The sequence below is a fragment of the Betta splendens genome, chromosome 2, assembly GCF_900634795.4.
Source record: "Betta splendens chromosome 2, fBetSpl5.4, whole genome shotgun sequence".
Lineage (NCBI taxonomy): Eukaryota > Metazoa > Chordata > Actinopteri > Anabantiformes > Osphronemidae > Betta > Betta splendens.
In genome coordinates, this window is record NC_040882.2 from 12,220,425 (window position 1) to 12,247,971 (window position 27,547).

Sequence of the window (27,547 nt, forward strand, 5' to 3'; positions counted from 1 at the left end):
AAAATTGTAGAAAAGCACAAGAGAATCCTGAATATAATAAGATATTTGAGGGGAAGGAAATGGGGAGCAGACAGAAATATCTTTAGATTTTTAAACAATGAGTCAATATTGTCAATAATAGATTCTTTATGTTTTATTTATTCCTCCTAAAAAGCTAAGTGAGGTACAACACCCGACTATAAAATTATGCAGCGGTGCAATAAGAACGACACTGGAGTTGAGAAGACAACAACTAATGTCACTTACTGGGAAAATCTAAGAGGACATGGTCCGAGCCATCCAACACATAGTCTGTTAACACCCTGTCAGAAAAAGTGTAAAGAACAAATCAAGAGTTTTGGTTGGAATATAGATAAATTGAACGAAAGGGGAGAGAGAGATATAGTGGGGGTGAAAAAAAGTATTTTATTATATAGGATTAAAGTATAATGATAATATGAATGTTTATACAGATGCATCAGAAACCTTAAATACCAGAATAGGTTTTGCTTTTGCCGTGTGCTGTGGTAGGAATATTGTTTACATTAAACTGGATAGAAGAAGTCAAACTTTCAAAAAAATAATAGTTTATGATTCAAGTAGTTCTTTAATAAGTATTCAAACACGTTATGAAATTCAAGACAAGACATAGTTTTAGAGATAATAAATACATTAAATAAAACCAAGGACAATAGTTCAGTATATTTAGGTTCCTTTTAATAAAGGGGTAGATAGAGGAAGATAAAACCGTTGATACTTCTACAAAAAAGCAACAGGGATAGAAAGATTGATTTGAAATGTGAAGGAGGATCAGTCATATCCTGATCATCCAGACAGATTTGACTACTGGCCTCAGCTTCTGTGTAGTGATGGTCTGACTGGTCGCTGTTACTGGGAGGTCAAGTGGAGAGGAAAAGTTAATGTATCAGTGAGTTACAGAGGAATCAGTAGGAAAGGAGACAGCGATGACTGTTGGTTTGGGCAAAACCCTCAGTCTTGGAGTCTGATCTGCTCTGATAATGGTTATTCAGTCTGTCACAATAACATAGAAACCTTCATCTCCTCCCGTGTGTCTGACAGAGTATCAGTTTATGTGGACTGTCCTGCTGGTTCTCTGTCCTTCTACAGAGTCATCTATGGCAAACTGATTCACCTTCACACCTTCAACATCACATTCACTGAATCTCTTTATCCTGGGTTTGAAGTCGGGTCTCATGGTTCCTGTGTCTCTGTGTGATCTGTAGTACTGATAGTTTGATCCCTTCAGATTCATATATTAATGCTGCTTCTTTCTAAACCAGTTCTAATTGATTCCTGATTTCAAGATTCAAAAAACTTTAATAATCCCAGAGGGGACTTTTTTTGCAGACTTTGATTGCTTTCACAGTTAGAGGTACACACAAGAAGGTAGGGGGGATTGAAAATAAGAATGCTAACACATATACACCCACTTGCATCTAAATACTAGCTTAAGATTTATTATACATGGCATTGCACAGCAGAGGGAGGAGGAATTCTGAGGTGTACAGGGTGAAGAGGAAGGGAGACTGTCCCCTGTGGAGCCCCTGTGCTGCACACCACAGTGTCAGACACAGTTCTGCAGGTGGACGTACTGGTCCATGATCCATGAGATCAGGGGGGGCTCAACCTGCATGTCCTTCAATTTCTCTCTCAGCAGCGCAGGCTGGATGGTGTTGGATACTGGAGAAATCGAAAAACATGATCCTCACTAGGGCGCCAGGCTTGTCCAGGTGGTTGTAGGTGCTTTATACACTGCAAAATTAATGACACGAAAATATTTTGATGAATGCGTTTCATATCTCCATGAGTGGGTAAATAATTATGGGTTTAAACAATGATTGAAAAGTGAGATTAAGGGGTAGGACTACATAAGTCTAATTTCTTCCTATTCCATTCAAGCATGTACTATGTAAATCGGAAGCTGTTTAGCATTTTCTTGTATATGTGTGGAATTGTGTGTGTTGATATATCGGCTGTTTTCTACATGTTTGAAAGAATTAAAGTTGAATATAAGTTGGCATCTTATTCACTGGCAGACTGCATGCATTTTTCCACCCAAGAGGAACACTCAGAGTGACCAATCAACCTAATGCATACTTTGGGACCGTGGGAGAAAGCCATGTTCACAGGGAGAACATGCAAACTCCACACAGAAATGCACCCGGCCCGCCCTAGGAATCAAACCCAGCTGTGAGGCGACAGTGCTACCTACTGGACCACCATTCCACCCTTCTTGTAATTATGCGATGGCATTTGCTTGATGAAAGGAGAAAAGTGTCAAGTCTAAATTTGAGATTATGTTAAACGGGATAAATCAGTAATTTTAGGGAATAGGCAGACCTCTCTCTAAAAGTTCCGCCACTGACTGTGCATGTCCTCCGACTCCAAACTTGGCAATGCCCGAATGATATCTATAGAGTGAAATTCCCGCTGTAACATATTTTTTTATTAATAACATACTTCTTTCTTTTTTAGTCACTTCTCAGTCTTCATTAGTTTCTTACTTTTTCTATCCTTGGTGTGTCAAACTTTCCTTTTTATCTTTTCAGATTTTTTGTAACTTTTTTTAAAGGCAGAACTGCCAGGGAGGATAACGTGGCGGAACCACATGCACAGCTCAGAAACAGCAGGTAAGTAAAAGTTGGTTTAATAGCACTATCAGATCCAGAATACAGGCGATGGTCGGTACACAGGTTCATCACAGGCAGCAGTACAGATAAGGAAAAGGCAGGCAGGCGTCAAAAACAGGCAATGGTCAAACTCTCACAGGCTGGCAGAAACAGCAAGGGCTAGGCTGAAGATGTGGTCTGAGACAAAACAAGATCGATAGCATGGCAAGGTAACAAGACTAGAATGCTGGATAGTGGTGAGAACACACAACAAGGAGGATCATCCAGTGTGCTAAGAAGGAAGCCTACGGGGGTGGTGACCAGTTCCTTCGTCAGCTACAGGAATCCATCTCCACACCCTGAGGCCACCAAAGTCTGGCAGACGACTTTAACAGCTTCTACTGCCGGTTTAAAGCAAACCACCTCACACCTCCTGGCCACACAATAGGCTCACTCACACACCCCCACCATCAGACCCCCTACCGGCACTGAAGGTTTGTGGAGGAGACGTCTGTTGCCTCCTTCAAAGGCAGAAAACCAGAAAGGCTCCAGGACCTGATGGTGGGTCCCCAACCTGCCTCAGAGTCTGTGCTGACAAGCTGGTGCCAATGTTCACCCAGCTCTTCAACCGCCATCACGACCTTAAATGATTACAGTTCTGTTGCCCTGACATCTGTGGTCATGAAGTCGTTTGAGAGGCCGGTGCTGAGGCATCTGAAGGACATCACAGACCCCCTGTTGGACCCCCTGCAGTTCGCCTTCAAGAAAAACAGGTCGGCTGATGATGCAGTAAACCTGGGACTGCACCACATCCTGCAGCACCTAGATCTCCCTGGCACATATGGATATATGTGGCAGGGACACATCAGGATCCTGTTTGTGGACTTCAGCTCTGCCTTTAATACAATCCACCCTGGAATATTCTACCACAAACTGGCCCAGCTCACCATCCCTGATCCCACATGCCAGTGGATCAGGAGCTTCATGACTGACAGGAGGCAGCAGGTGAGGCTGGGCAGCTTCACATCTGGCACCTGCACCATCAGCACCGGTGCACCACGGGGGTGCATCCTCTCCCCACTGCTCTATACCAACGACTGCATCTCAGGGGACCCATCTGTGAAACTGAAGTATGCAAACAAAATGACCATCATTGGGCCCATCCAGGGTGGTGATGAGTCTGATCACAGACGGGGGGTCCAGTGGTGCAGTCAAAACCACCTAGAGGTCAACACGCTCAAAACTGTGGAGATGATGGTGGACTTCAGAAAGAATGGCGTGCCCCCCCCCCCTCACCATCCACAATAACACAGTGTCTACCGTGGACTTATTCAGGTTCCTGGGGCCCACAATCTCCCAGGGCCTGAAGTTGTCCCTACATAGACACTGTCTGCAAACAGTCCCAGCAGAGGTTGTAGTTACTGAGACAGCCCGGTACCGTTAGTTTCCAATGGCCACCGAGTGCAGCGAAGAGGCCGTTTTGCGCTTCATCAGGGAGCGAGGAGGCAAAGTGACGAACACGGAGCTGATCCAGCATTTTAACGCCGTTTTCCCTTGAGGACCCAGAACAGGGGGCTGCGGCATGTTTCGAGACAGGTGTCGTGCCAAAAAGTGACTGTACGCCAGAAATCGATTTAGCTCGGGTTGTCAAGGACCACAGCTGCTTATTTCGATTTCATACTGCCATAACTTGTAAATACTATTCACCTTTTCAAGTTGTCTTAGATTTTGCGTAATCGTTACAGTTTAATTCTATGACATGACGCCAGGACTCAAATCTACAGCTGATTATTGCAGCAACATGTATGTTCTACGTAGAGTACGTTTACTCCACGTGTTGTGTCTGCTTGAAACTGCACGAGTGACCACTAAGTTATTTTACCAATTCAAATATCTGTATTAGACCGGTTAAAGCAATAAGATGTTTTTATGTTAGAGCCAAAACTATTTTGATCAAAAGTTAAATTCTGCCATATTTTAAATACATTGTGTTCTGCTTGCTTATATTTACAGACTTACAGTAATAAAACATCCACTTCACTTGACCACTGCCTGTTCCTCCTGGTCTTGGAATGTTGGACTAGCTCTATACCCTCACCGGAGTGCTCGAGGATTTGTGGGAGTTTGCTCAACCAGACTACAGGTGTTTTGTGGACTTGGAGAAGGCATTCGACCGCGTCCCTTGTAGAATTTTGTGGGGGAGCGCTGGTCTCTTCGCCAGGGCTGCCCTCTGTTACCGGTTCTGTTCATTATTTTTATAGACAGAATTTCTATGCACAGCCAGGGACTGGAGGGATCTGGTTTGGGGACCACAGGATTGCGTCTCTGCTTTTTGCAGATGAAGTCTGTTGGCCTCATCGGGCCAGGCCCTCCAGCATGCGCTGGGGCGTTTTGCAGCTGAGTGTGAAGCAGTTTGGATGAGAATCAGCTCTTCCAAGTCTGAGGCCATGGTTCTTAACCCAAAAAATTTGGTTTGCTCGCTCCAGCTTGGGCGAAATCGCTGCTCCTCCACATTGAGGGGAGTTGAGCTGGCTCGGGCATCTGTTTCAGATGCCTCCTGGACGCCACCCTGGAAAGGTGTTCCAGGCATATCCCCTTATTGCCATCTCTGTTCTTGCACATTGTAATATTTAGTGTTGAACACTAAAATGTAAATACAAAATGTATATATCCACATATTCAGTATTAGATTTAATGCAATTACTCTCTCTTCACATGCAGACTTAAAACAATACAAAAGAAAGTTACACACTAAACTGTTTGTATTAGTTTTGTGCTTGACTGTAAGGGCCATATTAAAGCATGACATGGTACTACCTAAATCCTAAATCCTAAACTTAACAGTAAAAGTACACAAATCTTTGTGTGGTTATAGTACACTTCTAGTAGAACAAGGGAAAGTGGTCTAGGCCTGGAACTATGCACCAAAGTCCAGTTATTAATCATCAAAGTTGACTATGAGGCTCATACAGTATTACAGTATGACATGGTAGTTTTAAATACTAATAAATGATAAATCATACAGTAAAAGTACACAGATCTTTGTGGGGTGATAGCACACTTGTAGTAGAAAAAGTAGAAAGTGTTCTGGCCTTGGACCTATGCACCAAAGTCAAGTTATTAATCATCAAAATTTTACATTATGACATGGCAGTTTTAAATACTAATAAATGCTTAATTTTACAGTAAAAGTACACAAATCTTTCTGTGGTAGTAGTACGCGTCTAAGTTATTAATCATCAAAGTTGATTGTATTACAGTATGGCATGGTAGATTCGAATACTAATAAATCCTAAACTATACAGTAAAAGTACACAAATCTTTGTGCGGTGATAGTACACTTCTATTAGAACAAGGGGAAAGTGGTCTGGGCCTGGAATTATGCACCAAAGTCCAGTTTTTAATCATCAAAGTTGACTGTATTACAGTATGATATGATAGATTTGAATACTTATGAATCCTAAACTATACAGTAAAAGTACACAGACCTTTGTGTGTTGATAGTACACCTCAGTAGAACAAGGAGAAAGTAGTCTAGGCCTGGAACTACACACCAAAGTCAAGTTATTAATCATCAAAGTTGACTGTATTACAGTATGACGTGATAGTTTTGAATACTACTGAATGATAAAGTATAGAGTAAAAGTACACAGATCTTTTTGTGTTTATAGTACACTTGTAGTAGAACAAGGAGAAAGTAGTCTATGCCTGGAACTACGCAACAAAGTCAAGTTATTAATTATCAAAGTTGACTGTATTACAGAATGACATGGTAGTTTTGAATACTAATAAATCCTAAACTATACAGTAAAAGTATACAAACCTTTGTTTGGTGACAGTACACTTCTAGTAGAACAAAGGGAAAGTGGTCTGGGCCTGGAACTATGCACCAAAGTCAAGTTATTAATCATCAAAGTTGATTGTATTACAGTATGACATGGTAGTTTTCAATACTACTTAATCCGAAACTATACAGTAAAAGTACACAAATCTTTGTGTGGTGATAGTACACTTCTATTAGAACAAGGGGAAAGTGCTCTGGGCCTGGAACTATGCACTAAAGTCAAGTTATTATTAGGGTACTATTAATAGGGCAGATTTTGCCTCCTCGTGTTTTCCTGGAAAGCTCCATGACGTGGTCCGAACAGAGCAGCTGGAAGCCGGGAAGGTGTAGCACTGCGTCGGGATGTTCTCACTGAGCCTGCCCTTAAGTAGAAGGTCCTGAAGAGCGGAGAGCTATGGCTGCCATCTGCGGCAAACCACAAACTTGTGCATCAGTAGAGAGAAACAAAATGCCTGAATCCACCAGCTTAAATAGTTGGAACCAAGACAATTGACGACCTGATGGAAAGTTTCAAAGGTCCCCCCTTCCCCTTAAAAATGCTTTTTCTTTGTCTCTGAACAGGCAAACATGAAGACGAAGGAGAAGAGGATGGCTAAGACACTAATTTTTCCAACTAGGAAACTAGACTAGACTTCACACATGTGCAAGAAAATGCTAATCAGCTTTTAATTTCCCTAGTACATGCTTGAACGGAGTAGGAGGAAGTTAGACTTATCTAGTCCTACGCAATGACATCACCACCATGACATCACATTTCAATCATTGTTTTTAATCAATGTCTATACATCGAATATTATTTACACACATCAAAGTGTTATTATAAAAAATTATTACAGACATGTCTTTTATATTTATGTTTAAACACATACTATTTCCTCAATTTTCTCTAAATTTTTACACCACTTATAGAAATAAAAAAATATATCTATATGAATAAATGGTTATGAATATATGCAAATAGAAATAAATAATGAACAGTAAAGAATCATGAAACAACCAGCAATAAAAAAAAAACAAAAAGATGTCAATGAATGTGTGGACTGTAAGGGAATAGTGTAAGCTGATTTTGCAAATGTCAGCTTGTGTACTATCTCTGCATAGCAGGCAGCAACTAATTCAATAATACTACTTCATTTTGTAGGAAACATCAGTTTTACTGCTTCCGATTGCTCTTCAGTCTTTTTTAGCCTATTGGTTCTAATAATTTTCAGGAATTTTTGACATCCGCTCCAACAAACTATTAGATGAATTCTGAATAAAAGTATATAAGTAATAAAGTCCACAACAGATGTCATGCTACCCCCACACCTCACTCACATCCAGAACCAAATTTTGACTCTACCAAAAGTACGCAAATTATACCCAAATAAAATACAAGAGGGTAAAGCAAACTTGAGCTCCTCCTCACTGATCTAAATCATAAATGTATCTAAACTAAACACAGTCAAGCCTAATTTTCAAGCAGTTACCGAGGGAAAGCATCTGCAAAGCAGCCACTTAACTGAAATCCAGGAATATGATCCCAAGCAGGTACATTTCTCTGACAGAACCAAACTCTGTCTACTAAACATTACACAGAGAGACTGAGGAAACAGACGTGCTAAGCCAGAACCCAAACCCAGGATAAAGAGGTTCAGTGAATGTGGTCTTGAATGTGCGAAGAAGAATCAGACAATCAGAGGAGACACTGTAGAAGGAAATTGTGCCAGCAGGACAGTCCACATACACTGCTACTCTGTTAGATACAGAGGAAAATATGAATGTTTGTATTTCATTGTGACGGACATAGCAACAATCATTGTCAGAGCAGCTTAGACTCCAGGACTGATCATTGTATCCAAATCCACCGTCTACACCGTCTTGTTTCCTTTTGATTCCTCTGTAACTCACTGCTATTTCAACATCTCCTCTCCACTTGACCTCCCAGTAACAGCGACCAGTTAGACCATCACTACACAGAAGCTGAGGCCAGTAGTCAAATCTGTCTGGATGATCAGGATAAGACTGATCCTCCTTCACATGTGTCACCTTCCTGTTGTCAAACAGTTGTAGTTTTCTGTTCACTGTGTTTGAGTCGATTGTCAGTTGACAGAAGTCTGATGGAGAGAATAAAACTCCAGCTGCAGTTATTGATCTATCATCAGTTTGATGACGACTCATGACAGTTCGAAGATGGTTGAATGTTGCTGATCACATTAAAAAGACACTTACATTTCCTCAGACTGGGTCTCAACCATCGGGCTCCACAAGGCTCCACCCTGAAAGGAGGAGTGGGTCAGAGACATGCAGATATGGAGATTACATGGCTCTAATACACACATTGGTTTAGGCTTGTGTTCAGATGGAGGGTTGTATGTAGGTATTAGTAATAGAAGCTTGATACTTTTAAAGTATTTTGATCTCTTCTTTGTCCTATTTTCCTTACCTTGTTTAAGTTGATTGCTTGCCATTACTCACCACACCTGTTGCCTGTTTTATTTCACTCTGTATATACTTTAACCATCAACTCAGCCACGTCAGATTTCCAGATCTTCTGATTTCTCAAATTTGAACCCAGCAATTAATTACGGGCTAGCTTGTTATTTTTATATTATACGAATTAAGACATGGACCCAATGTTGTCCTGAGATGTTCTGTCATTCTCTCTCATAATACAACTGATTTGATTTGATCTGTTTATTTCGAACATTTACATCACACACACACAATATAAAAGTATATAGAAAAAACAAACGGCAATTGGTAACAAAGGCCAATAAACAAAATGTTCGACATGGAGTAGGAAGAAGTATAGACTTCTACTCATTCGTCCAGTTTGGAGTTAGTAGTTTCCACTATGAGTTTGATGAATCCTTTAAAAGGTGTCCTGTTGTTGTTCTTCCACTTAAAAAAATGATAGAGCCAGCCTGTTAGATTATACCACCTTAGACACATTGTCTGCTTCATCAAATGAATGACGAAAACTATACTCCTGATTGATTCCATTTCCAGGTAATGATGCGTGGGGCTCAGGTACTACTTCATGTCTGGCACAGTGGTGGAGGGGTGACTGGTGGTTGGGGGTGCCTTCCTACCTAAGGAACCAGGGCAACAGGACTGGTGGACTCTGGGCTGGCCGCATGGGTCCCCTGCGGCGGGGGTGTGGTGGCTGCTGAGACCGGCGGCCATGTGCCGGAGTAGGGCCATTTTGAGGGTTGGCGTGTGCCTGTCTCCGGGGAGCGGAGGCGGGCCTCCCTGCCGGTGTGCGGGGGGCGGACCTGGGGGTGGAGACCTGGGTGACCTGCGCCCGGGCGACTCCCTCCGGGGGTGTCTGCCTGTGCCCGGAGGGGTGTGTCTCCCCTGGGGCGCTGCCCCTGCTCGGGTGGGGCGCTGCCTGCCCTAGCGGTCCGACGCCCTCTGGTGACTGCTCGGGCCTTTTGCAGGGGGGGTTGGCGGACTACTAAGGCTACAACCTTCATTGGGCCCTGGGCAGAGGTTGGCCCTCAATGCACAACCGCAGAGTATGTGTGTGGGTTTGAGTGTAGCACTACACGGGGCGAGCATGGGCATACTTGAGCGGGAGAATGAGTAAGTGTGAAAGAAGGGTGAGGATGGCTCTGGCTGTGCTGCGTGTGGCGCCTGGGCAGTGATGCTGCGGTCCCTGGGTCTCGGCTGTCTCTTCCTGGCTGGGGGTTGTGGGGGGCGGTGGGATGGGTAGCAGAGCCAGTCGGGAACCTGGCTCTGCGGACCCTGGTGCTCTGCTTCCCAACTACATTTCTCCACATTCATCCACTTAGGTTTGCAAGGGGCGTCCTGCTGATGGAGGGACCGGGGCTACTGGGAAGTGATTCCGTCTCTCCCAAGTGGGATGCTCTGCAGTTTTAATTGCATTAGCCATACACACTCGTCCAGGAATCTGGGGGCTCCTTCCGGGGGGGCCAGTGGACGGAGCCTTCCCATTGATGGCTCTGTCTGCTGGACCCCTCGGAGAATTGGCAGTCTCTCAAAGTTCCTCATACTTAGCCAAATACACATACATTTAGGGCCGGGGGTGGGCTCTTTCACTGGGGCCTGGGGCTGAGGCCAGTTGTGGCCTCGCCCACTGGCCCTGGCGGAGAGACCACCACCCAGTTTTAACTGCAAAAAGACATTTAGGGTGAGGGGGGGCACTGTCCGGGGAAACCCCGTCAGCCAGCGGTCGTGCTCCTGGAGGTGTCACCCACCTGGAGGTGACACCTCCAGGAGCACGACCGACTGTAAGAGACTGTAAGAGAGTTTATGGTGTGTGTGTGATGATGTGTGTTGTACATGTGGGTGGGTGTATGCGTCTGTGTGAGTTTGTATGCGTGTGGTGCGGTTGGAGTGTGGGGGGTCCGGTTTTCCGCCCGGGGTACGATGATCGTCTGCCTGGGTCGTCTCTTTTCTGCTGACCCCCACCAATTGCTGGCCTTGTGCTCTGTGTGGGCGGCTTGGGTCGCAACACCTGCCCTCCTGGAACTGAAGGTGTGTGGGCTCCCTGGCTGATAGGATTCTTTCCTCTGCTTGTTGGATGGGCGTAGTGGCCGAGCCCCTCACATCACCCTGGCTTCCACAAGTGGCATTGTTCATGCACCAACGTCTGCCTCACCCTTTGGGTGAATAATATCAAGCTACAGCCTTACTAACCTTGTGGTTGGACACTTTCCAAATACAACTGTAAGTATTACTGATACTTATCACTACCAATATCAATAATGTGTGAATATGGAAATTGTGGTGTTGTATGTCATGACTTTTATTAAGTAGTATGGGATATGTATAACAATGCACATATGTATGTACTGTATATGATATGTATATGTTTGTATGAGTATGTGCACATACCTTAACACTATTATTGGTATTAGTATTAATCTCCAAGGTACACCACAGTACAACAGTTGTTTAGTTATGAATGTGTTAGCCTAAGGTACATCCATGCTTCTTATTTATTTTGTTCCGATTGTTTACTTAACAGATTTGCTTGGTTTCAGCAGCTGGTTGCACCCCTTACCCCCCCACCCCCCTCCCACATACACACCCTAAAGCGGGACTTAACCTGTCCACCAACACGGCAGCATCACATATTTTGGATTAGCTAAATAAACCATTAAATAAACCATAAATCAAGAAGAGCATATTTTAAATATACTCATCTTATTAAAGCAAAGCTGTCCATCACAATATGGCACTCAGCGTAGGATATGCTGCTTGCTAAACTGCTGGACAGAACGAAAAAAAATTGTTCCCATTGTCAAATCTCATTGTTTTGGCGAACGAACACACCGACTCAATGTTAGTTTTAGTGACTTCCGATTGGCGTAACCGGGCGTCATTAGTTCCTGCGTGTATTACGATCTTAGCGTACTTACGCTTATCCTTAGACAGGAGCTTAAGATAAGACTCAATGTCGCCCGCTCTGGCCCCAGGCAAACACCTAACTATGACCGCTGGATTCTCTAACTTCACGTTTCGGACTATGGAGTCACCAATGATCAGAGTGGGTTTCTCAGCCGATGTGTTGCTGAGTGGGGAAAATCCTTTTGAAACGTGAAGCGGTTGGTGGTGAACCGTGGGCGCCTGCCTAAAGCTACGTTTCTTACGAGCCGTGACCCACTCGTTACCCAGATGCCTGGGACCTGCCGGGGGACTGGTAGCAGCTAAGCTAGGAGGCTCCGCACCGGCTAAAGGGACCTGGCTAGCTGGCCTGTTTTCTAAAGTGCGAAGCCGAGACTCTAAGTCTAACAACCTCGCCTCCAACCCTGCAACTAGCGTACACCTATTACAGATACCATTACCATCACTAAAGGAGGCTGAGGATAAGCTAAACATAAGACACACAGAACACCGAACAGAGCGAGAGGGAGAGGAAAAGGGGGAAGCCACAGCAGGAAAGTAAGCTAGGAGCTACGCTAGCGGAGAAAACACTTAAATAACAGTGTAAATTAGCAGGACGTTTAATGAAAGGAAAAGATGCTTGAGTGTTACAAGCTTGTTTTGCAACTTTTAGCAGTCGCTATCGGATATAAAACGATAATATTTAGAAAAGAGCGGAGAGTAACGCCGTACACACACAGCGGCAGCAAACCTCAGTAACCGGAAGTGACGCGATACGCTTACCGTCAGTCAGCCAACACGAACGCTCCGTGGTGACGAATGTGGTGACTACAACAGCCTCCTCTTCAGCGGTTAGGATACAATAGGTGGCAGTAGTGCGACATTGAGAATACAATCCACCGCAATCCTCGACAGAAGAAGACCCAATACAGATCTGCACGACAATAGGCAGCTGGTTCGTAGCGTAGTAGAACCATACGTCTACGATCCCGGATCTGACCCTGAAGCTGTGGCTCGTATCCATGGAGCCCAGAAAACACAGCGTTTGCTGATGGGGAGTGAGAACCACATACTGACAGGGGCAGTGTGGACGATCTAAAGGGGTTTATGGGATGAAAATTTACAGAGACCTTACTGAGACATTAAAGTCTAATATTTTTTAGAAGGAAAAGTATGATCAGTCTTCTTTAAGCAGCAGTCAGTTCAGGCCTGGGACTAAATTGGAAGTGTGGCGTCAGGACGAACAGCAGCGATGGTGACTCGTCCTTGGACATGTCGGGTCTGTGACAGACTTACTGTCGGTTCTGGGTCCGGTTTGGTGTGAGGTTTCCTGTCTTTGCAGTGATGGGCTGCAGATCCAAAAGAGGTTAGAATGTCTTTCTCATTATGATCTAGTGGTTCTGTTCGCCAATGTGATGAGAGCGTTTACATTAAGAATGTGGTTCTGACTCTTTGTGTTTATGAAACCCAAATGACAAACCTCAGCTCGTGACTGTGAGTCAAAGCAGAGCTCAGATGTTTACAGCAGAGTCAGTTTCTGTGAGGACCACAACAAATCGGCTGGATGAACGGTGAAGAGGAACTCGACTGGTAACAGGACAAAGATGTGTGGAGATGAGTAATGGTTCTACCTGCAGCAGCTACATCCTCCCATTGACAGTGGAGTTTACTGGTGGGAGTCCAGCTCTGGTTCCAGCAGCAGCAGCAGTGTTTCTGGTCAGATCGCTGTCGATCACAAAGCTTTCCCTCCAGGTTCATATTGTTACTGGTGGTGATGGATGGATCATTCTTGTTCCTTTTAGGAAACACCAGACTTCGTACAGATTCCACTTTGTTTCACAGATTCCTCTGTGTAGCTACATGACGATGAGGCAAAAGATCAATGGAATGGAGATGGAATCATCTGCTTGAATCTGGCAACAGCGTCGTCAGATAAACATCTGCAACATCCAGCCTGTTGTCTAAGGTGCGAAGCGGAGACTCTAAGTCTAACAACCTCGTCTCACGATACAAGGCGAAATAGTTTAGAAAATAGGGGAGAGTGGAAAGTAACGCTGTACACAAGTAGCGACAGCAAACCTCAATAACAGGAAGTGACGCAATACACTTACTGTCAGCCAAGAAAATAAAATCCAAATTCATTTTAACAAGCAAAATACAGACAAATGTGACAATAAATGAAAGCAGGTTTTTGGGCATTGTTCGGTGCAACAAAGTGTCCATTACATGCTAAATGTGTGGAAATCTTGGTAACTGCCTCTGGTCTAAGGATTTTTAGCTGATGGAGCTGGATATCAGTGATAAATTTTTTTTTTTTTTTTTTTTTTTTCTTATTTAGCTAATCCAAAATGTGTGTGATGTTGCTGTGTTGGTGGACAGGTTAGGTTTCTGCTTTAGGGTGTGTCATCAGTGATAAATATGACGGACTAAAGAAAAGATACAACTGTGCTGTGTACATAAAAGACAGTTCATTTGGGTTAACTGAGACTTTTCTTGGCTTAAACTGAAATGTCCACATCAAATATCTGCACACTGTGCATGTAGCACGCTACGCATTTAATTGATTGTATTCCTACCTTATACAGTCAGTTAACTTATAACTCATAACATATTTAGACTTTCTTGTATACTTGATTATAATTACAAATCTAGACAAAAAACACTTAACCTTTTTTTATACTTGTAAGTAGAAAGCAAGTGTTAAATATACTTTGGTATAGTTTGGTATGTCTTAGTATATATGTGAACAAAAGTTAACTTGAACTATACTTTTAAAACCATTATACAAATAATGTACTTGTATGTACTATTTGTCAAGGGTCACCACTCTCAACTGTTTTGACTTAACCTGACTAGAAGAGGTTCACAGAAGCAACCTTCCCCATTTAACGAAGGTGTAATATCACAATAAGCTGCATCTGACCCTACGCTGACATGTGATGTGTTGCTTTGTCCCTGTAGAGACAGTTCACCCAGAGTGACCTTCATGTTTGTCCCCAAAAACCAACGCTCCCAGGACACAAATGATTGTCACACAACCATTTGTAACAAAAGTAGTTACAGAGCTCCAACTGAGGGTTTCCTCAGGGTGAGACGAGGCCAAAGTGGCTTCAGTCAAAGGTGTCAACAAGGAAAACGACATCCACCTAAAACCAATAAACAGAAGGAAATAGCAGCTCACCCGTCCAGCTACTCACAAAGCCAAACAAACTCAAACACAGGGAGAAGCAAAGGAGGAACACTGCTGCTGGGACCTGTAATGGAAAAATTGTGCCTTTGTGCTATTTCTTATCCAACACAGTCGTCATGTGCTGGTTAGGTGCAATACTGAACTGAACATTCTTACACAAACAACTAATCGCTTGTGCTGTCGTACATTAAGTTTAAACATCTGATGTTCCATTTGACTGACTAATAATTTATGATATATTTTTGTCTTTTACACCCGGACTCCATCCTATCTTTTTTTTTTTTGTTCTGTCCAGCAGTTTAACAAGCAGCATATCTTACGCTGAATGCCATATTGTGATGGACAGCTTTGCTTTAACAAGAGGAGTATATATAGAATATATATAGTCTTCTTGATTTATGGTTTATTTAATGGTTTATTTAGCTAATCCAAAATATGTGTGATGTTGCTGTGTTGGTGGACAGGTTAAGTTTCTGCTTTAGGGCGTGTATGTGGGAGGGTGGGGGGTGGGGGGTAAGGGGTGCAACCAGCTGCTGAAACCAAGCAAATCTGTTAAGTAAACAATCGGAGCAAAATAAATAAGCAGGGATGTACCTTATGCTAACACATTCATAACTAAACAACTGTTGTACTGTGGTTTACCTTGGAAATTAATACTAATACCAATAATAGTGTTAAGGTATGTGCACATACTCATACAAACATATACATATCATATACATACATATTTGCATTGTTATACATATCCCATACTACTTAATAAAAGTCATGACATACAACACCACAAATTCCATATTCACACATTATTGATATTGGTAGTGATAAGTATCAGTAATACTTACAGTTAGATTTGGAAAGTGTCCCACTACAAGGTTAGTATGGCTGTAGCTTAATATTATTCACCCAAAGGGTGAGGCAGACGTTGGTGCATGAACAATGCCACTCGTGGAAGCCAGGGTGATGTGAGGGGCTCGGCCACTACGCCCATCCAGCAAGCAGAGGAAAGAATCCCAGCAGCCAGGGAGCCCACACACCTTCAGTTCCAGGAGGGCAGGTGTTGCGACCCAAGCCGCCCACACAGAGCCCCCCAGGCAGAGCTGCAGCAGCCACAGAGACAGCACCCGAGGCCAGAGTGGGCCACCGTGGGTCAACGCTGTCCGCCCCATGAGAACCAGGGGCAAACACTCCCCCCGGCGGGACGGTCAGCCTCAAAGAGTAGAGCCCGAGGACCCACGGTCCGTAGGGAGCCCGCCAGAAGATGCCCCCGCGCCCAGAGTGGGGCCCGCCCCCAGTCCACCACCCCCACATGGGCGGAGCGGGGCCTACCCCATCGGCCCGACCTCATCCCCTGGCGCTACAGCGGCCTGCAGCACAAGGCCAGCAATTGGTGGGGTCAGCAGAAAAGAGACCACCCTGGCAGACGATCATCGTACCCCGGGCGGAAAACCGGACCCCCCACACTTCAACCGCACCACACGCATACCGACTCACACAAATACAGACGCATACACCCACCCACATGTACAACACACATCATCACACACACACCATAAACTCTCTTACAACAAACTAGTCAATCATACGTGAACCAATGCACTCTCAGATACATTCTCGCACCCACACCATTCGCTCGATCACATTCGTGGGGAGGGTAGGTCTCCGGCCTGCTGTCCATGTGGCCCCAGGCAGGGACCGCAGCTCCTCCCGAGCCCCGCCCAACCCCCCCAACCCGGGGGAGGCAGAGGGCAGCAGAAAGGTACCCCAGAACCCTGCAACCCAGCTTGAACGTGAGTGTGTGGAACTAAAGTGCACTGAAGGTGGGAGACACCTCCAGGAGCACAACTGCTGGCTGAAGGTGTGTCCCCCGGATAGTGCCCCCCCTCACCCTAAATGTCTTTTTGCAGTTAAAACTGGGTGGTGATCTCTCCACCAGGGCCAGTGGGCGAGGCCACAACTGGCCTCAGCCCCAGGCCCAAGTGAAAGAGCCCACCCTCGGCCCTAAATGTATGTGTATTTATTTATAAGTATGAGGAACTTTGGGAGACTGCCAATTGTCCGAGGGGTCCAGCAGACAGAGCCATCAATGGGAAGGCTCCGTCCACTGGCCCCCCCGGAAGGAGCCCCCAGATTCCTGGAAGAGTGTGTATGACTAATGCAATTAAAACTGCAGAGCATCCCACTTGGGAGAGATGGTACCACTTCCCGGTAGCCCCGGTCCCTCCATCAGCAGGACGCCTCTTGCAAACCTAAGTGGATGAATGTGGAGAAATGTAGTTGTGAAGCAGAGCACCAGGGTCTGCAGAGCCAGGTTCCCGACTGGCTCTGCTACCCATCCCACCGCCTCCCACAACGCCCAGCCAGGAAGAGACAGCTGAGACCCAGGGACCGCATTACTATTGCCCAGGCGCCACACGCAGCACAGCCAGAGCCATCCTCACCCTTCTTTCACACTTACCCATTCTCTCGCTCAAGTATGCCCATGCTCGCCCAGTGTAGTGCTACACTCAAACCCACACACATACTCTGCGGTTGTGCATTGAGGGCCAACCTCCGCCCAGGGCCCAATGAAGGTTGTAGACTGAGTAATCCACCAGAGGACGTCGGACCGCTAGGGCAGGCAGCGCCCCACCCGAGCAGGGGCAGCGACCGCCAGGTCCGCCCCCCGCACACCGGCAGGGAAGCCCACCTCCGCTGCCCGGAGACAGGCACACGCCAACCCTCAAAATGGCCCTACTCCGGCACAGGACCCCCGGTCTCAGCAGCCACCACACCCCCGCCGCAGGGGACCCATGCGGCCAGCCCAGAGTCCATCAGTCCCGTTGTCCTGGTTCCTTAGGTAGGCAGGCACCCTCAACCACCAGTCACCCCACCACCACTGTGCCAGAGATGACGCAGTACCCGAGCCCCACGCATCCTTACCTGGAAATGGAATCAATCAGGAGTATAGTTTTGGTCATTGATTTGATGAAGCAGACAATGTGTCTAAGGTGGTATAATCTAAGAAGCTGCTCAGGTGCTGAGTAATGCTTAATTTTTTTTAGTTTTCCAATTCATAAGGATGATTTTCTTTGCGACACAGAGGGCAGAAAGAAGTGTGTGTGATGAATTTGTCTCTAGATCAAGCCCACTTAGATCTCCTAGAAGACAAAGTGCAGGGGCCGCTGGGATTAGACAGTTTAACTGGGTTGACAGGTGTTCACATACTCTTTGCCAAAATTGCTGCACAGGTGAACATGACCAGAATGCATGTAGGAATCTATCTGCTGTGTTATCTGTACAGTGAGGGCAAATATTTGAGTTTGTGAGACCCATTTGGAACATCCTTTGTCCTGTATAGGGAGTTCTATGAAGAATTTTGTATTGTATTAGTTGTAAATTTGTATTTTTTGTCATTCTGAATAAATTAGAACATATATTATTCCAGAACGTGTAATTAGTGGTGATATTGAGATCAGCTTCCCATTTAGAGATCTGAAGGCTCACTGTCTGGTCTACATTGGAAATTAACATATAGATTTTGGATACTGTCCTTTTCCCTGATATATCAATAAATCTCTATAACTGGTGGTGGTTGCATGTGGATGGCAATATTCTTACTTTTTGCATTAAGTATTGACTTTAGTTGTTGGTATTCTAAGAAATTGGCACTAGTGATTTCATAGTGGGACACTAATTCTTCAAAAGAGGTAAACTTGTCTCTTGTGAAAACATGTTTCAGATGTGTTATCCCTTTGATATGCCAAGTTGGAAAGTGTATTGCCTTTTTGTTTTGTATGATGTCTGGATTGTTCCAGAGAGGTGTGTTTTGGCAAAGAGTAAGCGAAGACCCATTAATTTTAAGAAACTCCCACCAGGCTTGCAATGATGCTTTTATGCTAATGCTCTGGTAAAAAATCAAATGATGTTTGATTTTGGTGCTGATAAAAGGCAGATCTGCAACTTTAATATTTCCACAAAATGTTTGTTCAATGTCTATCCAGGAGGAGTCTGCTGGCATGGGTTTTATCCATCTGTGGACATGGTTCAGTCTATTGGCAAGAAAATAGTGGTGGAAGTTAGGTAGTTCTAGGCCGCCGCAGCGTCTGGATTTTTGAAGAGTTTTTAAACTAATTCGTGGTGGCTTGGTTTTCCACAAAAACTGTGAGATGTAGGAGTCTAATGTCTTAAACCACGCCTGGGCTGGCTGAGTTGGAATCATTGAGAATATGTAATTAATTTTTGGCAGGATCATCATTTTTATGGTGGCAATTCTTCCCATAAGTTAAATGGGTAAGGACTGCCATCTTTTGAGGTTGGTTTCTATTTGTTTTAATAATGGATTGTAGTTTAGATCAATAGGCTCTGATAGCCTAGACGACAATTCAATGCCCAAGTATTAAATGTTCCCTGAATGGAGTGTGGTAGAAGAGATGTTAGTCACCTTAAGGTTAAGTGGTAGCACTATAGATTTGGTCCAGTTAATAGAGTATTCTGAAAGTCCTGAGAATTCATCTATGAGACTGATAGTTGTAGGAAGAGACATCTGTGGCTCCAAGAGAAACAGTAACACATCAAAACATTTTTTTTTTTAAAAAGTAATTTTTCTGGCAAATTTTCTATTTTTCTGGCCACCCCTTGGGGGCGCCACTGCTCCGGCTGATAAGAAGAATCCTGAAAAGGTCCAACACATTTAAGCTAAATGTGAATGAAGGTCTGTGGTGGAAATTTTCCATAAAGAAGCAGATGAGAGAGTTGTCCTTTTGTGCGATTTATTGAAATAATAAAGAAAATAAAATATTGGGGAAAGCAAATAAAAAGCATGGATGTTGATCGTGCACATCAACAAACCAAAAACCAGCTGGGGAGATCAGTGCACACACCACGAAGGTGTGATGCAAAGAGCCCACGATCCTCAAGTTGCTTCTGCCTTTTAACCCCTTTCTCTGGCTCTGGTGGAATGTCTCTCTGCAGCAATGGAATTGTTTGTGCCACCTTATCTCGCTGTGAGTGAGAATGTTTGCATTCTCACTTCTGCATCATCATGTCTTGTTATCCAAAGGAAGGAACACCGAGCTTCCAAGACGAGATGCATTGGCTTTAACAGCCTTGGGTCTGGTGGGGAGTCAGATAGGATGGAGCCAGAGTCCGGGTGTAAAAGACAAACATATATCATAAATTATTAGTCAGTCAAATGGAACATCAGATGTTTAGACTTGATGTACGACAGCACAGGAGATTAGTTGTTTGTTTAAGAATGTTCAGTTCAGTATTGCACCTAACCAGCACATGACGACTGTGTTGGATAAGAAATAGCACAAAGGCAAAATTTTTCCATTACAAGGTCACACGCTTTCATTTCATTTATGTTTCTCAAACACAAAATTACTTCCAAATGTACCGGGTGACGGCAAAAACTAACAGAACTGGACCCACGAGACAAGACATGGTCTAAATAATTTATTAGATTTAACCAAAGATGAAACACAAACCAGGTGAAACCGACCAAGGACTTTAAACAGCGACTCTGCTGTGGATCTGTAGTTTAACTCACATGGTTGAGTTCAGGTCCGTTTGTTTCAGGCGGAACAAGAATCAATAATGACTGATGGTCACACAGTCGTTTGCAAAGAACCACAACAGCGACACACGATGAACAAACTGAAGGAAACATGTGAAGCTGCTCGAAGATCAACACAGCAACTGACTGAGCAGAGACGACGGGTTTAAGCAGCTGCTCTGAACATGAGCAGATGAAACGCTACAGAACAAAGTGCAACAAACGCAGACAAAACTGTCTTCATCTGTGCCAACAGCACAACACACGACGCCTCGAGTCTGGATTTAGCGGTGATGAGTGTCAGTCAGTCACATCAGCAGCATCTCCTCTACAGAACAGCTGCACAAGGTTCAGCTCATGTTTATCATTGAACTCTTATCATCTGTACAGTTTAAATGGGACTCAGACGTAAAACAGGAGGAGTGGATCACGTGGTCGGACGTCGCTGCAGGTCACGGCTCAGTGAGTGAAGGCAGAGAAGCGGCGTCGAACTAGCGTCTTCCTGACATGAGTGGAGGAGATGGACGTCATGAAGGTCGAGAGTCTTTACAGCGCAGAATTGGAGTCTGAATTGACTCCCACGTTTATTCAAACTTGATCTTTTTAGGGACTACTTTATTACATACAACATTTAACATACGGCACAAACACGTGTTATTACGTACGTAACTCAAAATAATAAAAAAGCGACAGATTCATAACATAGTTAATATATTAGTTTGGGTTTAGCTCGTGTCATAAACACAAATTCAAACTTTAATGATCAGACTCAGACTCGGTTATTGACTTTATTGAACATGTTCCATCAGTCGCAGGTGAAACAGCTCAGATACTTATAGTAGAACATTAAAGGAGCGCAGAGAGCACATGCCTCTGAATGAAGCAGGTCTTAATATTAATGCCTGCAAAGATCTGAGATTGAATTAATGCAACACAACGTTTAGCTGCATTTAACTGAGCTTTTCTATTCAATGATCCTCAGTCTCTACGTTTATATGAGAGCCTCTATTTACAGTTCATTCTGTGGGTAAATAGCAGATGAACTAAACATATACTGAGAAACAAAGACTCTAACAGCAGGTTAACAAAGAGCTTTAAAAAAGAGAAGCTGCAAAAGAAGAAACACCTCAGATCCAGTATTTAGAGTTTGTTTCCCTCTGGTTTTCCCATTTACCGGTTTGTTACTGGGTTTTAAAGTAACAGAGCTCATAATCACACTCTCGTATTAATGTCCATTAATAGGAATCAACTGGGCAGAGTGTGGATCTGCTGTGGCTCAGTCTATTTCAGTCTATTGTTAGGACTCATTTACTGGAACCCAGCAGCTTCTCTTCTTCAGCAGAAGCAGCTCGTTTGTATCTGAGCTCTGAGCCTTTGTTCCTATTTTTATAGATTAAAACACCAGCAACACCAGCAGCAGCAGCAGCAGCAGCAGCAAAAACAACCCCAACAATTAATGCCACAGAAGTTCCACTTTTGTTTCCTCCATCCTCGTTTACTCCACCTTCTATTTCTTGAGCCGTGTCACCTGTGGATCAGAACAGATGAGAGTCATCAGAACCCAACAGAACCATCTCCACCTCTTTGATGACATCACTCATCGCAGCTGCTCACTACAAAGTCTCAACAACATGACCCACTGACCCACCTGGTCCTGGTCCAGCTGGTTCTGACCCACTTTGTTCTGGTCCATCTGGACCACCTGGTTCTGACCCAAACTCCCTGACCCACCTGGTTCTGACCCAAACTCACTGACCCATCTGGTTCTGGTCCAAACTCACTGACCCACCTGTTTCTGGCCCACCTGGTTCTGACCCACCTGGTTCTACCTGCAGGTGGACGGTGCAGAGCAGAGTCATTTCATCAGGCCTGTGGTTTCCTCCCACATTGTTGTGTTGAACATAACACTCGTATGTTCCGTCATCTTCATTCGTCACGTTGTTCAGAACCAAAGACACGTCTCTCTCCTTGGAACCGCTGCTCAGCTGGACCCGCTTCTGACCGGACGATGGCAGGGCTTCATTTTCACAGTGGGCGCTGCTCTCGGGTCGAGTGTTGACGCACACGATCTCCTCCGCTCGTCTCCACTCCACAGTCAGGATGTCAGTGTGGACAGAACCGGTACACGGCAGCGTCGCAACCCGTCCGGGTTCTGCAGTGACGTTGGTCACATCTGAAGACAACAAATGTGTCACATTCAGAGCGGACACTGGTCTCAGATCAGCTGCAACACAACATGCAGCAGCAGTTTCAGATCCAATGTTGTATGACTGTCCACGGTCCCATTGGAGGCTTTGAACAGAGGATCCATCGAGGAAATTAGGGGTCCGGTTTGGTTCTCTGCTGGTGGCAGCTGTGTGTGTGTGGGGGGGGGGTCACTGGTGGAGAGCCCTAACCCAACAATCCTGGTTTAAAACAGTGAGGGAAGCACACACAGTCTCCTGTCCATTAATCAACACAACACAGAGTGACTAAAGCAGGAGAAGAACGGCTGCGAGCTGCCAGAGAAGTCGCTGGCGTCCCAGTACACACGTCCCAGTACACGCGCTGGCGTCCCAGTACACGCGTCCCAGTACACGCGTCCCAGTACACGCGCTGGCATCCCAGTACACGCGTCCCAGTATACTCATCCCAGTACACGCGTCCCAGTACACGCGTCCCAGTACACGCGCTGGCATCCTAGTACACGCGTCCCAGTACACACGTCCCAGTACACACGCTGGCGTCCCAGTATACTCGTCCCAGTACACCCGTCCCAGTACACGCGCTGGCATCCCAGTATACTCGTCCCAGTACACGCGTCCCAGTATACTCGTCCCAGTACACGCGTCCCAGTACACGCGTCCCAGTACACGCGCTGGCATCCCAGTATACTCGTCCCAGTACACTCGTCCCAGTACACGCGTCCCAGTACACGCGCTGGCATCCCAGTATACTCGTCCCAGTACACGCGTCCCCAGTACATGCGCTGGCATCCCAGTATACCCGTCCCAGTACACGCGTCCCAGTACACACGCTGGCATCCCAGTATACTCGTCCCAGTACACGCGTCCCAGTACACGCGTCCCAGTGCACGTGTCCCAGTACACGCGTCCCAGTACACGCGTCCCAGTACACGCGCTGGCGTGTAGAAAAACAAACCAGGCTTAGTTTGAACTAGTCAATGTTTTGTTCATGTTTTAACTATTAAAATGAATCTAGATTCGTTACATATTTCTTTTAATATAAACGTGTGTAAACAGCTGCCAGCGCTTGTGTTCCTCCACAGCTTCATGTTCATCTCAGCTCAAACTCGTGTACTTTATTATATCCCCAGTCGTCCTATAAACACTAAATACACATATACATTCTTTCTAAACTTAAATTACTTTATAATTTACCTTGAACACTGAATTTACTGCAGTTTACTGTTGTTTTGTTTTTTCTGTCCTGTTTTTTGTCTGTTTGGTTTTTGTCGTTTTGCTGCTGTAAAACAAAAGAATTTGAGGCTGAGAACCTTCCTACCGGTGCCATCAGCCTGTACAACTGCTCCTCTGTGAGGGTTGATTTTCATCTATGCAAAAAAATGTATAATAAAACTTATAACTAGCTACTAATTAGATGGTAGTGTGTGTAGATGTGTTTGCATTCTTATTTTTAATCTCCCTTCCTTCCTGTGTGTTCCTCCATCTGTGACAGCGATCAAAGTGTGCAAAATAATTGATAATTGATTGATAACATAATAATAATGTTTTTTGAATTTTGAACATATTATATGTCTGTCCTGATAATAATTGTACCTATTTTCAATCCCTCCTTTTGTGTGAATGACGTCATATGTGGGCAAAGCGATTTCCCTCAGAGATTAAAGTTTTGAATCCTCCCTTTACTTTCCTGCTGCTTGTTGATGACGTCATGGCTCCGCCCTTTTGCGCTCGGTCCTGAAGTTTACAAAACGCTGCGCAGTAAAAGCAGAAGCGGCTGCAAATGTGCGTTTAAGGCCTAAATTGTACCGAAAGAAACGCAGCTCTGTCGCACATTAGAATTAACAGAATCAGACTCACGTTCAGAGGCAGAAACCAGGAAACAGACGGAGAAAAGTAGGATCCAACACTCAGACATCTTCACTGCTTCTACGTGGTGCGGAGAAAACAGTGGGACAGTCTTCTTCTGGCTTTTACTGGTTTCCACATTTCCCTGTAACGTTACCGCCACCTTCTGTGTTAAAAACCACTCTTTTTCTTACCCTCCTTAAAAAAGGCAGGTTTCATAATTTTTTTCTTGTCCAGAAACATGAAACACTATTTACTACTCAATATTATCTCAAACTCTAGCTGATTTATTTCCTCTCAAACATGTTTTACACATTCTGTCCTGTCTTGAGTATCTTTTTTGTAATGATTTGACCTGTGTGCCCAGTACAAATACATAAAAATACAAATGGTCATAATGTGTAAGGGGTGTGAATACTTTTACAAGCCACTGTAGATAGTTTCTTTATAAATGCACTTAAAAATGAAGAACAACTCAAGGTTCAATGAAAGCTTCAGAAAGAGGAGCGCTCACATTATTGCGTTCTGCTGCAAGGCATTCTGGGATCTAACGATGACCTCATGGCTTGAAAAATCGTGTCCTCAGAAAAAACATTCCTCATCAAATACATTATTTTAACATAGTTCTGTGTTAACATTAGCACAAATCCTTTTTACTTGTTTCACAACTTGACCCTAATAAACTGATTGATTCTTCATGACTTAGAATCAAAGTAGCAGGTAACAATGCAGCTAAACCTCAGATGAAAGAATGACTGAAGAAATGGCTGGATACTAGGAACCAGACGAACAACAGCTGACTGAGTGAGAGACAAGCTGCTGGGTTGAACTGCTTCATGTCCACAGCTGCTCATTAGCTTCCATCCACTGACGAGTGGCTTCAGCCGCTCTAACAGGAAGAGGTTGAGCTTAATAAACACATATTAACAGCACATTAAACACAACCTGGGGGCAATTATACAGTTTCTATGTCTAAAGACTTAATATTAATTAATTTAATAATATAGTTCATATCTATTAATTTTATTGTAATAATTATTATTATTGTATAATTATTTCAGTTGTTTCAAGATGAAGTCAAATTTCCTTGTCTTGTGTTTCAGCTTCAGTTCGATGTGTTGAAATAAATAAAAGCAGCTTCTTCCCTTTTTCTTATCTGATTAATCTCTGATCATCGTTCATTTAACATGTAGAAACTGCTGTTAAAGTTCCTCATTCTTAGTGACGGTGTTTAAAGCAGCTCTCCACATGTTAATACCTGGTTGCAGATCCAGTCAACAGCTGCTTGTGTCTTCACTTCATATCTGCTTTTTATTTCGCCTCCATCAGATGAACGACTTCATCGCTGCAGCTTCACTGACGTTCTTAAAGCTGCCATGAAGCACATTCCTCACATCCATCACTTTCTCCTGGATCCCAGCATCGCTGCACGAGAGGCTGCTCCTCTGTCACTGCTGAAAGAAGACGGAAGCATTTACAACGTTTGCACCCGTCATGCATGTGTTCACAGTAGTGTCCATCCCTTCACTTCACTGATTGTTCTGCTGTTTTGCTCATTAGCTTCCATCCACTGACTAGTGGCTTCAGAGGTTGAGCCTAATAAACCAGCTGAGCGCATAAACAGAAGCATGGAGGCGTCGTCTCTACACTGTCTGACCGGTAAATGCTTGTACTTTTACACTTTGTTCTGTTGAGGACGTTAACCTTAACATCATGTTCATTTTCTACATGTTTAATAAATTCAAATTTATTTATTTATATTTTATATTTATTAATGGTTAAACGGTTGTTGGATAATTTTGGTGTATGTTTATGTTTGTGACAATTCAATTTTTATGTTTAAAGATTTCACACATTATTTCAGGTGTTTCACATAAAGTTGAATTTTCTTCTCTAGTGTTTCTGTGTCTCTGACAACCTTCATATTCTTTCATTTCTTTTTAGTTTTGATTTCACTGTTTTGCTCCACAACAAACCAAGGTCAGTAAGAAAACTGAAATGCTTATAAATGTTGACTTTAAACGTTTTTATTTTAAGTCAAACCAAAACGGTTCCTGCTGATTCAACCTCCACAGCTCGTTTGACTCTCAGTTCTAAAAGCTCTCAGCTGTTTGAACGAGACGCTCTGTACATGAAGTGCGACGATGACGACGGCTCTGATGAATGGACGGTGATGAGGAACACGAGCAAAAAAAACATGACTCGATGTGGAGACGATTGGGGACGATCAAAGAACTCATTCTGTGTCATCAATAACATCTACCCATTTGACAGTGGAGTTTACTGGTGCGAGTCCAGCTCTGCATCCAGCAGCAGCAGCAGCAGCATCAACATCAGTGTCTCTGGTAAGATCAGACTGTGGACTTAGTGCTGATGAGTCTGTGTGGACATGATGAAATGCTGTGGTTTTTCTCTGTGTTGAGGTGGATCAGTGATCCTGCAGAGTCCTGTCCTCCCTGTGATGGAGGGACATGATGTCACTCTGCACTGTCAAACAAAGAGCCCTCCCTCCAAGCTCCCAGCTGATTTCTATAAAGATGGCTCCCTCATCAGGACTGAGCCTACAGGTCACATGACCATCCACCGTGTCACCAAGTCTGATGAAGGAGCCTATAAATGCAGCATCCAGGCTTGTGGTGAGTCTGCGTCCAGCTGGATACTGGTCTCAGGTCAGCATGGTGAAGCCTTCACTTCATATTACTGTTAACAGATGCGGTCTTTAGGATGAGACGATGGACACACATAGTTTAATAACAGTGTGTTTTCTTTCAGAGGGACCCTCCACCACCACTCCTCCTCCTCTTTTCTCTTCGTGTCCTCTCTGCGTCTGGTGGCCTTTAAAGTCCCTCTTTGTTCTGGTTCTGATGCTGATGTTAGTGATTTTCCTGCTGAGACAGAGAGGTTCAGAAGAATCTAAAGATGAAACACGCGTTTCTGAATTGAAGCCTTCACCGTAACATTCAGTTTCTCCTTATCTTCCAAATATTAAACTAATAACCTACA

At 44.2% G+C, this 27,547-nt stretch overlaps 2 protein-coding genes across 6 annotated transcripts; one reads left to right on the top strand and one right to left on the bottom strand.

Annotated features, from left to right (window-relative positions):
- Positions 1 to 1,381: 1,381 nt before the first annotated feature.
- On the top strand, positions 1,382 to 27,547 carry LOC114844901 (uncharacterized). Of its 4 annotated transcripts, none has more exons than XM_029132589.2 (7): positions 1,382 to 2,630; positions 25,874 to 26,025; positions 26,105 to 26,203; positions 26,489 to 26,524; positions 26,620 to 26,889; positions 26,968 to 27,213; positions 27,317 to 27,547. In XM_029132589.2, the coding sequence occupies exons 3-7, from the start codon at positions 26,173 to 26,175 to the stop codon at positions 27,499 to 27,501; spliced, it is 768 nt and encodes a 255-aa protein (XP_028988422.1). In that variant the 5' UTR covers positions 1,382 to 2,630; positions 25,874 to 26,025; positions 26,105 to 26,172; the 3' UTR covers positions 27,502 to 27,547. The 4 variants fall into 4 exon arrangements, with proteins under 4 accessions (XP_028988422.1, XP_028988414.1, XP_055362877.1 ...); XM_029132581.2 differs by having other exon boundaries at positions 1,382 to 2,235; positions 2,550 to 2,630; positions 25,874 to 26,203; XM_055506902.1 differs by having other exon boundaries at positions 1,382 to 1,740; positions 2,037 to 2,630; positions 25,874 to 26,203.
- On the bottom strand, positions 21,288 to 24,765 carry LOC114844927 (putative butyrophilin subfamily 2 member A3). Of its 2 annotated transcripts, none has more exons than XM_029132637.3 (3): positions 24,557 to 24,765; positions 22,333 to 22,686; positions 21,288 to 22,041 (listed from the first exon to the last, which is right to left on the bottom strand). In XM_029132637.3, the coding sequence occupies exons 1-3, from the start codon at positions 24,612 to 24,614 to the stop codon at positions 21,818 to 21,820; spliced, it is 636 nt and encodes a 211-aa protein (XP_028988470.1). In that variant the 5' UTR covers positions 24,615 to 24,765; the 3' UTR covers positions 21,288 to 21,817. The 2 variants fall into 2 exon arrangements, with proteins under 2 accessions (XP_028988470.1, XP_028988458.1); XM_029132625.3 differs by having other exon boundaries at positions 22,303 to 22,686.

Excerpts from the sequence above, each read along its gene's own strand:
- LOC114844927 (XM_029132625.3), bottom strand. The coding sequence starts at position 24,614 with ATGTCTGAGTGTTGGATCCTACTTTTCTCCGTCTGTTTCCTGGTTTCT. Across the intron at positions 22,687-24,556 it reads CCTGGTTTCTGCCTCTGAAC|ATGTGACCAACGTCACTGCA; the intron begins GTGAGTCTGATT and ends TGTTGTCTTCAG. Across the intron at positions 22,042-22,302 it reads ACCAGGTGGGCCAGAAACAG|GTGACACGGCTCAAGAAATA; the intron begins GTGGGTCAGTGA and ends TCTGATCCACAG.
- LOC114844901 (XM_029132589.2), top strand. The coding sequence starts at position 26,173 with ATGGAGGCGTCGTCTCTACACTGTCTGACCG. Across the intron at positions 26,890-26,967 it reads CATCAACATCAGTGTCTCTG|GTGGATCAGTGATCCTGCAG; the intron begins GTAAGATCAGAC and ends CTCTGTGTTGAG. Across the intron at positions 27,214-27,316 it reads CAGCTGGATACTGGTCTCAG|AGGGACCCTCCACCACCACT; the intron begins GTCAGCATGGTG and ends GTTTTCTTTCAG.